Below are 12,864 nucleotides of genomic sequence, written 5' to 3' on the forward strand. Positions count from 1 at the left end.
CAATGGGCAGGGCATGGGCTGGGGGCTCCGGAGAACTGAGGTCTAATCCCCTCTCTGCTGCAGGAGGACCTCGGGCAAGTCTGTCGCCCCCTCCAAGCCTCTGTCTATTTAAATTGTCCGTTCTGGGTCTGAGCAGCACCGGGCACTGCAGGGCCTCTGGGTGCTACTGTAATACGTGTGCCAGCAGTTCTCAGTGGCTGTGGGCAGGCAGCACCCCAGGATCAAAGCTGAGCAGGAAGTACCAAGGCAGCTGTGATGTCTTGGGCCTGGCTGGCTCCTTGGGCAGGAGATTCCATTGCCCCAGCTGTTACCAGGTCATGGTCAATGCTGAGCAGAGCTGAGAATCCCAGCTAGGCCTGTAAGAGATCCCCTCCCTACCTTACGGCTGTGAAGTTGCCGGGGGTGGGGGGCGGTTATCCTCTCCAATTAGCAGCAAGTCTGTGGCCGAGGGTCAGCGATCCTCATGGACTGGTGCTGCTCCTGCAGTCTGGTTAATTATTCCACCGCTCATTAACTGTGCGGCTTTCTTGCTTTGTTAATTTGCTCACTGCCAGTGACTAGGTGCATGGCACATTGGCCACCAGATGATGTCCATTTAGTGCCCTGTGCTGTGTTGTCGTCGTCCCCACCTCTTCCCCCCGTGCAGGGCACTGCCTAGTGTCTGTGCTCCCTGGCTCAGCGAGCTAGAGCCATCTCCCTGCAGTGCCCCAGGGCTGGCTGGAGAGGGCACAGGCCAGCTTGCCAAACACCATGGGGGCGTGGTCCAAAGCACAGGGCCGATGCACCAGCCTGGGAAGCAAGACTTCAGTCAGACTTAGGCCCCATGCTGGCTCGGTGCAGAAAAGGCCCTGACCAGCCGTTGTCCCTCACCAAGGGCCGCCAACGCTGGAGATGCACAGCCCCTGGCTTGTGTCAGAGGCTGGGCCCTTCCAGACGCGTTGTGTCAGGACAATTCAGTGCTGGAGCCCTGAGATGGGACACGATGGAAGTGAGCTGTGGGAGTCAGAGGTGGCTGGGAGCTGGGGAGCAGGCTGAGCCTGCTAGGAGCCCACTTGCCCCCTGGCTCCCCATTGCAGCCCTGCAGGCCCTAGGCCACGTGTGACATACCACGGACCACACCCAGCTCCCACGTCAGCCAGCCACTGAGTCCTGTTGCAGAATGGGGACGGTGACCGGGATTTGGATTGGGCAGAGCTCAAGCACTTGTGATTTTCAAGAGCGGACCCTGAGTAGGGAGGCCTCCAGTTTCTCTGAGCCCAGCGTGAGCTGTCTGATTTTTCTGAGGCACTGTGTGTGTGTGCGTGTACACACACGTGTGTGGGGGGACTCCAGTTGTGGTCACCGGGGACCCAAGGGTGATTGCCCCAGACCCCAAGCCCTGGACTCAGCCTTGGCCTGGGTCCATTCGTGCTGATCACACGAGGAGGAAAGCTTTGGGGTGGGGGTCGATTTGCTTTTTGCTTTTCAGCAAGCCCAGGCAGGCTGCGTGCACTCAGAGCGTGACTCATCCAGACACAGCGACGGGGGGGGGGGGGAAACCTGGAGGCTCGGGAGTGCTGCGGATAATGCGTTTGGGTTTGGTTTTGATTTCCTCTTGCAGCGCGTCGGCTGGGAAGATTGCCTAAGGCAGGGGGGTTCTGGGGACTGGCGATCAAGTGCCTGGAGCTGACTCATTGTATTCCAAGGGCGCCTCTGCAAAGCTGCAGGTAAATTGGAGAAGTGAGAATGCACCATATGCCAGGGAAGGTTAATTTTAGACAGCTGCTGCTGGTGCCTGTGTGTAAGCGTGTGTGTGGGGTGATTATTTCTCTCTTTCGCAGTTGTTCCCTGCTTCTCCGCCACCGCTGGCTGCTCTGCCCCGGCAGGTCCCAGTTTAATAATGTGCAGCAGCGAACTGGGGCAAATCCAGGTGTTGCCTCCAGATGTGGCTGCGCTTTTGTTGGCTGAGATGCAGCCAGACAGAGGAAGAAAAGGGGCCGGGCAATTACCTGGCCTGCTGGCTTTTCTCTGCTGTGGGCCACCAGTGCCACCTACTGCTCAGGCCCAGCCTGGGACCAACCCGTCCCTAGCAGGCCCTGCGGTTCAAAGGCCGAATTCCTGCCTCCCCAGGTTCAGATCTGTGCTGGTGTGATCCCACTGAAGTCAGTGGATGAATTCGGGCTCGGGGGGAATAGGAGAGGCATGGTGCCTCTGTTTGGTGAATACTTCGAGCCAGGTGAGAGCCTGCAGTGCTCCTGCTTGAGAGTGAGGGGAGGCAGGTGTCGGTCCCGAGGGCTCTCGAGAAGTTTCTGTATCTAGAATATTTGAATAAAGAGGAGGGGTCCCATGCAATGCCCCACAACCACGAGTTCTTGGCAGGGACTGAACCGGTGCTAAAAACAGGGCCTCCAGCACTTTAGCAGAAGGAGAGACTCTATTAGCCGCTCCCAGTAGTAGGCTGTAATCCTCATAGGAGGACCAGCCTCTAAGGGGTGACCGGCAATGAGCATAGAACCAGTGGGTTACACTGGCTTTGCCTTTCTCTGGATAAGGGTTGGCGCAGGGTGGGGGGTATTTGATGCGGTCTGATTGCTCTTCAGGGAGGTGCTGGGGGCTCTTTGCTGGGTTCCTGTGGGACCAGACATTTAGCCTGACCCCTCCCCATGGCAAGGTATTGGGGACCCCTCCCTCCATTCAGCCCTGACATTTGAATCCAGTGGTTGCCTGCTGCCCCTGACCTGGCAGTCCTGCAAACCTGAGCTGGCTGGCTGAGGTTGGTGGGGCCGGACGGTGAGATCTATGCACCGGTGATGAGGGCAGCTCACAGCTTAGGAAAGGGAAAACCTTCGAACTCCCCTCTCTGTCTGGGCTCCTGGGGCCTCGGAGGGCAGAGCCGGAGCATTTCCTGCTCAGATTGCACCAGCAGCCGGCAGGGCACATGCCCCAGATGTGATGGCAAAGATGGCGTGGGATGAGGTGAGTTGTAAAGGCTTGAGGTAGTGCTGATTGTCATGGGCACACATCACCAATATACGTGCAAACTCCCATTCACAAACATATGCACACACCCTCCCTCTACCCCCCCGCATGGCAGTACACAAACACACACACACACTTACCCTGGTGCACACTCCGCAAGCCACTGGCAGCCACTGGCCCCACCACGTGGTTCAAAGGAAGTGACATGCAGCCACCTATTTCCAAGGAGTGCCGCGCCTCCCGCACCGTCCAGACAAGACTGTTGTGGATTGGTTCTGAGCCCGTCTCAGTCTCCGGTGACTGGGTTGCAGCGAGAGCTTAGCGGGGTCTTGGCCATGTAATTCCCAGTGTAACAAACGCTCAATGGGTGCCATTTCCCCCCAGGTTCTCCCCCAGCCCTTGGCTCACAGCAATCCAGGGTGCCCGTTTGCGTGTCGGGACGCAGCTCCACATCCTGGATTGTTGATGCTCAGCTTCCCCGGTGCTCAATCAACTTGTGCCTCCAGCTTGGATTTCCCATTGGCTAACAGGCAATTTGACCAGCTGGCCCAGGCCCTGGCAGCGCCTCCCCCAGTGGAGACCACTCCGGCCTCATCTCGTTGGCCAGCCCTCGCGTGCAAGTGGCAGGTGTTGGCAGAACTCCACATTGTCCCTCGCTGGCAGCACCACTTGGGAACCTTCTGCTGAGGAAGAGGAATTCCCCTGTGGTTGGGCTGGGAATCAGGAGAGCTGGGGTCGGTTTCTGGCTCTGCCACAGAACCCTCGGTCAAGTCACTGGGCCTTGCTCCAGGTGTGAAACGGGATAATAATCCTTCCTTCGTCCCAGACATCAGGGGCTGGGTTCCCCAGTCTGCTGAGTGAACCTGCACTGGCTGGCAGTTGCCATTGGGAAATTCTGGTAGAAGTGGCTCTTCTGGAACCCCCATAGGGAGGAGGGGGTGTGTGGCGGGGAGAGAACCCTTTATCCGTGGCATAAATTAAATCTGTCCCCTGCAGGACGATCTGGTGGGACAGAGTTTGGGGAGCGCTGGAATGGAAACATCCTCCAGGATCAATCTCTGCCTCTCAGTTCTGCTTCTGTCTTTGGCTCTCTGGTCATTCATTCCTGTGCAACCGAGTCCTTAGTGCCTGAGGGATCTGTCGGGAATGCTGGCTGCACAGACCCCTTTTGATCAGCTCTAGGAAGGATATTTCCTCCCCTCCCCTCCTGTTCTCCTTACTCCAACCATCCTGGAGTGTTGAGGGGGGCCCTGGTGTGGAGGGTGGGAGTGCTTAGACAGTGACAGTGCTTAGAGTGGCAGGATGAGGGATGCTGCAAAATAAGAGGTTGTATTTGCAACATTAAGTGACACCCGACAAATGTCTAACCTGGGAACTGAAGGAACTGGGACATTCCTTGATTGGCTGGGGTCATTATGTTCAAGCAATTTCCAGATCATCATTTCAATTTGTTTAATTCCTTCCCTGATTGTTCTGCTCTGAGTAATTCCCCTGCCATCATGCTGCATGTAATGGGCCATTACAGAGCCTTCCCCAGGAGGCTGGTGTACACTTCCACAATCACTGGGTGGCTGCGTGGAACAGGATTACAATCCGGGAGCTGGCCCCAGAAGTCAGAAAGCAGCCAGTGGGATGAGCCCTGTGTGCATTCTCCCCCGGCGCAGCACCAGGAACCCCCAAAGCTGTGCAATAGTAACCATAAACATTCCTGAGCTCTGCAGACAGAGGAAGAGGGCTCTGCCATGAGCCACATTTGGAGCCCTTTCTTTGCAGCTGTAAGCACTAGAGACCATTAAGGGGTTGTAAAATTAAATTTGACTTCGACTTAAAGTGATGGGCCAAAGCACTGGAAAGACAATCTAGCTGCTCATAAACCACCCGCCCTGGCTCTGTCTGACACCTGCCGTCATGATCACAAACATGTTTAGGAAAAACTGCCCCGGTGCCTGTTTAATGCGGAGCAAAAATGTTTCCATTTTTCCCCACTTTGTTCCTCCAAAATGTCCCATGTGTCTGGTCACCCAGGCTGGGATTGGCTGCTCAGGGCGAGGACAGGGCACAGGAAGAAATGCACCGGCTTCCCCGGGATTTCTCCCTTCTTGTTCACCTTCTGTGGGATTGCATCCGCCCGCACACACCGCACGCCTGGGGTCTCGGTCGTGCACGCGCAGCGAGCTGTGCTCAGACACTTTCCAGCGCGTGGCGGGCACGGGCGCCAGGGGCCCCTCCACTCACAGGCGGAGAGGCCTTGCGGTAGCTGCATTTCGCAAGGCGCTTTCTGGCGGGCAGGGAGTTGCGCAGCTTGGGGCTGACGGTGAAACGCTTCCAGGGCAACGTTTGCAGCCTTCAGCCAGAGGGCGCTTTCTCACGACACTCGCGTCCTCCTCTTGCATCCAGTCTGCTCCGGCCCTGGCCCGGTTCGGTGAGCTTTCCAGGCGTGGCAGCGTCTTGTCACCTTCTTCTGCGCGCCGGGGGAGCAGCATTACCCCCATTTAAGTCAGGGACACAGGCTGGTTCAAGCCAGGAGTGGGAAGTCGGGACTGCTGAAGACCACCCTTTGCTGCTCTAAGCACCAGTCCACACTCCATCCCAAAGGCAGGCACAGAACCCAGGAGTCCTGGCACCAAGCCCCCCCCCCACACACACACGCCCTTTAATAGCTTTCTCACAGTGGCGTCCTGGAGGCAATGAAATGGTCCTGGAGGATTCGCATGTGACATTGAGGGTCCCCTGCAGGGCTTAGTTTGCGCCAGGGCCTGCCAGGGCTGAGCCCCGGCACCTTTGGGCTTGGCGGTTCGCGGCCCCCCGGCACCTCTGGGTTTGCTGCATGTTATGAAAGCAAAAAAATTCCGTGGCCCAGCACCTCTTTCGTTACAAAGTCAGCTGGGTCCCGGCCTGCTCCGGCTGCGCTAGGGACAGCCTGGTACTAGGTGAGCTGTGAGCGGTCTAATGCCTAAAGCGGGGGCGGTGACCCGGGAGTCTCGGGTTCTCCGCCCACCTCTGACAGCCTGGCCCTTTTGGCCGGGGTAGGAGGACTGAGAGCCAGGACGCCTGGGTTCCTTTGCTAACCTTGACAGGGGAGTGGGCACTGGGACGGCCCGGAGGGGGCTTGGAGTCCTGTGTGCTCCAAACTAGCTGCGTGACCGTGGCGGAGTCACCGGCCGCCCCCTCCCAGCGGGAAGGCAGGGTTGGAGCCCCCCATCCGGAGGCGGGGACAGAGGGGCCCGAACCGGCGCAGCGCTCCCCACGGGGCTGTGTCTCTTTAAGAGTCCCCGGCAGCCCCAGGAAGCAGTTCAGGGCTTCCTGAGCAGCCCCGCCCCGGCCGGCGTGCGCCTCCCTCCGGTAGCCGGCCCATCTCCCCGGGGCGCACGGCGAGGGCGCAGCCTGCAGCGCGCTCGGGAGCCGGGGTAGGTCCGCGGGAGGCCAGGGGGCGCTTCCTTCTCTAATCCCGGGTTCTGCCTTGGAGCTGGGCGGGGGGCTTTGGTGACCCCCTGAGCGCTGAGCTGGGACGGGGGCGCACAGCGTCTGAGGCCAGAGACCATTGGGGTCAGCTCCTCCTGGGGCCCCAGCCTTTCCCCCAGAGCTAGGGTGAGGAGACAGCAAATGTGAAAAATCGGGACAGGGGGTGGGGGGTAATAGAAGCCTATATAAGAAAAAGACTCCAAAATCGGGACTGTCCCTGTAAAATCAGGACATCTGGTCACCCTACCCGGAGCTGATCTTTTAGGAAAACGTCCCGTGCGATTTAAGCATTGGCCGTGATGGAGAATGCAGCCCCCCGCCCTTGGTAAATTCCACTGGTTAATTTACTGCCCGCCCCCTTAGCCGCCTGCAGCTATGTCTACACTATCACTTTTGTCAATCGGGGTGTGAATAAACACCCCCGAGGGACGTACGTTTCACCGACAGACACGCCCGAGTGGGCAGCGCAATGTAGGCGGGAGACGCTGTCCTGTGGATGTAGCTGGGGCCGCTCATTGGGGTGGTTTAATGTAAGTGGAGCCCTCTCCCACCGCCAGGGAGCGGCTACATGGGAGACCTCACAGCGATGGAGCTGTAAGGTCTGTAGTGGAGACATATCTTGCTTCAACTTCCCGCCCTTTTTTCCTGTGTTAGATCTTTCCCTGCTAGACTGAAGAGCCCCTTATTAAATGTTTGTTCCTCAGGTAGATAATGACACACTGGGACCAACACCCCCCTTCACCTTCTCTGTTAAGCTAAATAGACTGAGCTCCAGTGGAGTCTATCGCTCTAAGGCAGGTTTTCTAACCCTTTAATCTCTCTTGTGACTCTTCTCTGAGCCCTCTCCAATGTGTCACTATCCTTCCTGAATTTGTGGGCACCGGAACTGGACACAGGATTCCAGCCCTGGTTGCACCAGCACCAAATACAGAGACAAAAATATCCTCTCTCCTCCTACTCCAGAGTCCCCTGTTTGTGTATCCCAGGATCGCATTCGCTCTTATACCCACAGTGGCAGGGCAGGAATCCGTATTCAGCTGACTATTCACCATGACCCTCAGATCTTTTTCAGCATCCTTGCTTCCTGGGATAGACTCCCGCCCCCCCTTAGGCTTGTTATTGATTTTACGCAGAAGGGCTCAGAGGCTGCAGTGGATAAAACCCAAGTACGTGATGCTAAACCCCTGGGGACGCTCTCAGCATGGCTGCGCTAGGAGCTGGCATTTTCCAGTTTTGGTCTGAGCCTGAAAGTGGATTTTTTTGGGGGGGGCGGGGGATTATTAGGGTACATTACATTGGTGCCCAGAGGTGCCAACTAAGAGAGAGCGTGGGGGTGGGGGGAGGTAGGTATGGAAAAGATCGTTCCAGCATTTTATTGAGTTCATTGAGTTAAATGAACACCGGGATGGAAATCCTCCAGTTCTCTGCTTGGCGGAAATAGCTGGGCGGTGTTTTGTGCATGGATTGTTAATGTTCTCAGGGTGATTTCTTTGCCCGAGAGGTGCCGGGTTTTCAGCCTCTGTTTGTTTTCGTGCTGCCTCCTCTTGTTTGCACGCAGTCCGTGATTAACTGTTTTGTTTGGGTGATGTTTTAATCTTATTTCTGTTTGGGGGTTGCAGATGGTGGGTTGGATCAAAATAGGATCTAGGCAAGTGCTTCACATGGGCCCCAATCTCTGCAGGTGGGCTCCTGTACCTGCTTGCAGCCCCACTGACTTCAGGTTCTGCCCTGTGCAGGACTGGGGTCGTGGTACTGACCCAGGGTGGGGCAGCCTCTGCAGTGACCCACACGGTACCGCACATCGTTCCCGACCCCCCAGCCAAGGCACGGCTGGCTGGCTAAGGCTACTGTGTGCATAGTGCTACCTGTCTCCTGGAGACTCTGCAACTGATTCTGGGGAGTGTTTCCTTCATTTCAGGACCCGGGTTCTGTGACGTTACCAGAGCAGCAAACAGAGCAGGGCAGAGAACGGATTCTCTTTCCCCTCTGAACCCCGCAACTCTGCTGCGGCCCCATTATCAGGCGCCCCTCCATCGCAGGCTGCACCTAGGTGCTTTGGCACCGAACCTCATCAGTGGCGTGTGCTGGAGAGGAGCGATACTTCCAGCAGCGCCATGCCCACGGCACCCTTGATCTGCAGTGAGACTGTGAGCAGGTGAGTTTTCCTTTCTGCCTCCCGAAGAACCCACTGCCCTGAATTTTTCCATGCTGTAGTGAACTTGTCCTTGGTGGACGAGTCAGAGTAGGGGGGGGCGCGGGAAGGTAAATCCCGCCAGCCTCTGAGAAAGTGAACTCTCGGGGGGCTGGTTTCCCCTGGTGTACCTGTCAGCCCTGGGTCAGAGCACTCACGGATTATGGCTTATTTGTTAATGCCAGCAGCTGGCTACGCTCTCCACACACAGATCTGAAGCCCAGAGGAGCTAAAGGACTTGGAGAGGCTCTTGTTGTTACCACCTGGTGGCTCTCTGCTGCTCTGAGTGAACCAAGCTTGATGGCTCTCAGCCTCGTTCCTGCTCAGCGAATGCTCCTGAAGCCGCTTGTTATCGGGGTCGGCAGAGACGGGTGGCTCCTGAACTCCCCTTCCCGCCCTCGGAGGGGCTCTGAAGGGTCCGTGTTGTGGGGGACGGGGGTCCGGGGCAGCTTGTTCTGCTGTCAGCATTGCACCTGCTCTGTGGGATTCAGGCTCTGGGGCTGCGTAGTTGGCACCTTTCCCAAACACCTGGCTCCATCCCAGAGGGGTTTGTTCTGCCTGGTCTTGTTGGTGCAGAGCCCGTTGTTCTAGACGGTCTCCTGAGAAGCTTGGCCTTGTGTCTGCGGATACCAGGGCTCACCGTGGGAGTGGGGCGCTCTCTGTACTGGGCATCAGAGCCCCGTCCCCTAGCATCACCCCTCGCGAGTCTGGTTTCTGTCCCTGCAGAGTGAGCTCCGTGCTCAACCGGGACACCAAGCAGTTCGGGAAGAAGCACATGTTCGACGCGAGCGAGGAGACCTGCTGGAACTCGGACCAGGTGAGCTGCACGGATGACCCCCTGTGCTTGCTCTGTCGGGGCAACCATGGGAAATGGAGTGACGGCACGTCCCCCCGCTGGAGCAGACGTCCCGTCTGAGAATCAGGGAAGGGAGTTCTACCGGCCCAGCTTACGTGGGGGCTATTGCTGAGCACGGAATGGCTGCCAGGCTTGCCTCCCCGGGCCCTGCCGCTGTGGCATTGCTGTCTTAAGCACTCCACTGCGCTGGGTACATGCTGTACTGTGCTCTGCTGTGCCCTAGCTCTGCCCCGGGGGCTAACCATGGCGGGGGGCACTTTAACCGGTGCTCACTCCCACCTTTATGGGCCTTACAGGGCTCCCTGCGGAATCCGCCCGTGCTGGGTGTAACGGGGTGGCCCCTATGGAAGCTGACTGTAACCTGTGCTCCCATTTCATTCCTGGCTCCAGGGCTCCTCCCAGTGGGTGATGCTGGAATTTCCACAGACTGTCAAGGTGTCCCAACTCCAGATTCAGTTCCAGGGTGGATTTGCAAGCCAGCTGTGTACACTGGAAGGTAAAGAGCCTCCCCCGCTGGGGAACAACGTGTGGCATTCTGTGCCATTCATCATGTCGATTGCAGGGTCACTCATCTTTCAGGAATTGGAAGGGCTCTAATTACAGGATAGAGGCAGACTGGGGCTCAGACAATGTTCTATTGATGCTGCGGTCATGCCAGATGAACTGAACAACAACTAATCCAGAGAAAGATCTGTGGCCGATGCACTATAATTATTTTCAGTTGTGAATGCACTTTTCTGGTGCCTTTCATGTGAAAGCACCTTCCCAAAGAGTCTGCGACACACTGGATCGCAAATCCACAGCACGGCGTGTTCACTTCTGCAGCTCAGTTCCTGGCAGTATATCCAGATGCAGAGGATTGCATTGAACTAGATGTTACAGTATCGACTGTATTTAATTCAGCGTACATCTCTGTGTGGAATGTCTTTCCCCAGTGCTGGTGTGTGGGAGAACTTTGGTTCAATTTTTGAATTCACAGGGCTAGGCTGGTCGCATTTTATAACCAGGAAAACAGAAGCAACTTGTCTAGGCAAGAGTAATGAGGGCTATACGGGTACCTGGACAGATAGCACTGGAGAGATTAAGTGGCAGAACGAGGACTGAAACCCAGTTCTTGGCCTGACCTCCAGTCCTGAACTAAAGCTATAGGGGTGGGATTTTTCAGAAGCACCAAAGACACTTGGACATCCAGTTCCCAGCGTAGATCCAGTGATCATGCTAATCTAACTCTGCAACCAGCACAGACATTTCCATCCTCTCCTCTTGCTTCTTAGGTGGCAGAAAAGGTGAAGAACTTGTGAAGATATCAGACTTCTACCCTGAAGACATCAATGCCCTGCAGATATCCTTTCATTCTCACTGGGGGCTAGGTCTTCTAAGCGTATGCACCACGTGTCACAGGTGGCATGTGACCAGGATTCGTCACCAGATTTGGTCTGTTAGTCGGATCGTTAGCGTCCCTGGCTAGGGCAATGTGAATCCTGATCCCTGGGAACCCCTGGGGGCTAGGTTAGAATGGCTCTTCCATAGAAGAAAGCACCACTGTCATCACTTGGTCTGACTTCCTGTGTGGCACAGGCCACAAGACTTGGAGAATCTACCGCAGCCCTGCGGGAGTTATTTCAATGCTGCACAACGTCAATAGGGCAGGGTCTGTCTAACACGGGCCTGGCGAGAGGCAGGTGGCCTTAAATCTGTTGGAGCAGTTGCTGGATGGAATCCTTGCACTCTGTGCAGTGTGCAGGAGGGTAGCAGGGAAGCTGGGGGATGTGAAGTGAACCCCAGTTTTGGTGAGAATATAGCACGTGCCCTAGCTCCCTACCTGCATTGATTGGGTTGTGCTGGGTGAGTGACTCTCTTGCTGTACTGGAAGTTGTGTGTGTGTCATGTACCCCATTGCCCTTGTTTCTTCCTTTACTGCTCCATCCACAGCTTCAGGACAGAAGAAACAATGCTGGATAAATTGAAAATCACCTTTGAGAACAGCACGGATTTCTTTGGGAGAATCATCGTGTATCACCTCAGCGTCCTCGGGGAAAAGCTCTAACTTGGGACAGGAATGGCAGAACTGCAGCTCATCACCCCGAATGGATTTGTTCCCCTGGTGTTTGATCAGCCGGCACTCTGCCTTCCCACCCTGTCCAATAGGGCCCAGTGGCATGAACTGGCACGAGGTGGCATATTTGCCTTGGCAGACAGCGCCTCTTATGAGGGAGGAGAGATGCCAGACTTGTTCTGCAATTGAAATGTAGCCACTTGGAAGTAAACCAGGGAACGCTCAGACAGAAAACAGCGCTGGGCATTAACAGAACAAGGCTGAGATCCTGCCCTCTCCCCACCTAGCTGCGGCCTCTCAGCGGGATCTAAAGCCCCTGGGCGCACACCGTGGTGCTCATGGGCTGCCAGAATAGTGCAGACCAGTGCATGACAATCCACATGCTGTAATCTAGTGGCTTATCACGTGATGAAGCTCATGTTTAATGGCTGAATAAATGCTTCCCGCCTCCCGGACCACACTGGATTTGGGGCAAGCGAGTGGTTCTGTTCTGTAGAGATTAAACTAATCACATACTGAATTTGGAAACTGCCTCCTTCCCCCCAGCTCGGGCCCACTCTGCCCGTCCAGTGGGGTCACAGAGGTGGCAGCTCCAGGCTTTGTTCAGGAAGTGGTGTTGAAGAGCTGGGAAGTGGATGTTCCCCCAGGAACACCTGCTTCCTCAGGGTTCCTGCTCTTAGGGTGCAGCCCATGCAGCCTGGTGAGTTTCAGACCCTCGTCAGGCGTGAGAATTCCACTCTGCTCTTTCCTGGTAGGGTGAGGGCTCAGCTGCTCCAGCAAACTGATCAGCCTTTGGCCCAGGTGGGGAGGGTGGCAGGTGCCAGGGGACAGCTGGGATCATGCACTCAAGGGCTTTCAGAGAGAGTGGGGATAATCCTGCTCCTATAGGAAAGAGAACTAAGAAATATCACGGGGCTGCTTCCTACATGGTAGGACTAATGGCACCTGTCATGGCTCGCCTCAAGCCTCTAACACTCAGCTGTGATGGAGAATGGGGCTAGCTGCCCTCGTCTCTGCAGGGGGCGAGATAAGACTAGCAGTAAATTTACCAGAGGGCCTGTGCCCAGTTGTCCAAAATATCATGAGTACTTCCATAAAAACACAATCAGCCACCATTCAACTCTCTCCAGGCCTTTTACTCGTGGGGAATGGCATATGGGGGAAACAATGCCACTGAGCCCAATGATCAAGGCTGCCTGCCCCAGAGCGTCCTGTGTCAGCATTGGGGCAATGCACGATCTGCTGAATGCGTGCAGTACCTCAGCCCATCTGCATGCAGCCTCTGTGCTGTTTGGTAAAGGGCCCGAGCAACAATGAGTGTAAGTAGCAGAAGATTCCCCC

General features: G+C 56.2%; 1 protein-coding gene across 6 annotated transcripts; it reads left to right on the top strand.

The window, feature by feature from the left end:
* Positions 1-1,610: 1,610 nt before the first annotated feature.
* On the top strand, positions 1,611-11,986 carry NR2C2AP (nuclear receptor 2C2 associated protein). 6 transcript variants are annotated; one of them, XM_073324005.2, is made up of 6 exons: positions 1,611-1,706; positions 8,339-8,575; positions 9,338-9,428; positions 9,858-9,963; positions 10,742-10,809; positions 11,398-11,986. In XM_073324005.2, the coding sequence occupies exons 2-6, from the start codon at positions 8,535-8,537 to the stop codon at positions 11,512-11,514; spliced, it is 423 nt and encodes a 140-aa protein (XP_073180106.1). In that variant the 5' UTR covers positions 1,611-1,706; positions 8,339-8,534; the 3' UTR covers positions 11,515-11,986. The 6 variants fall into 6 exon arrangements, with proteins under 6 accessions (XP_073180106.1, XP_073180111.1, XP_073180105.1 ...); XM_073324010.2 differs by lacking the exon at positions 1,611-1,706 and adding an exon at positions 5,174-5,380; XM_073324004.1 differs by lacking the exon at positions 1,611-1,706 and adding an exon at positions 5,974-6,365.
* The last annotated feature ends 878 nt before the right edge of the window (positions 11,987-12,864 follow it).

This window comes from Lepidochelys kempii, chromosome 25, assembly GCF_965140285.1.
Source record: "Lepidochelys kempii isolate rLepKem1 chromosome 25, rLepKem1.hap1, whole genome shotgun sequence".
NCBI lineage: Eukaryota > Metazoa > Chordata > Testudines > Cheloniidae > Lepidochelys > Lepidochelys kempii.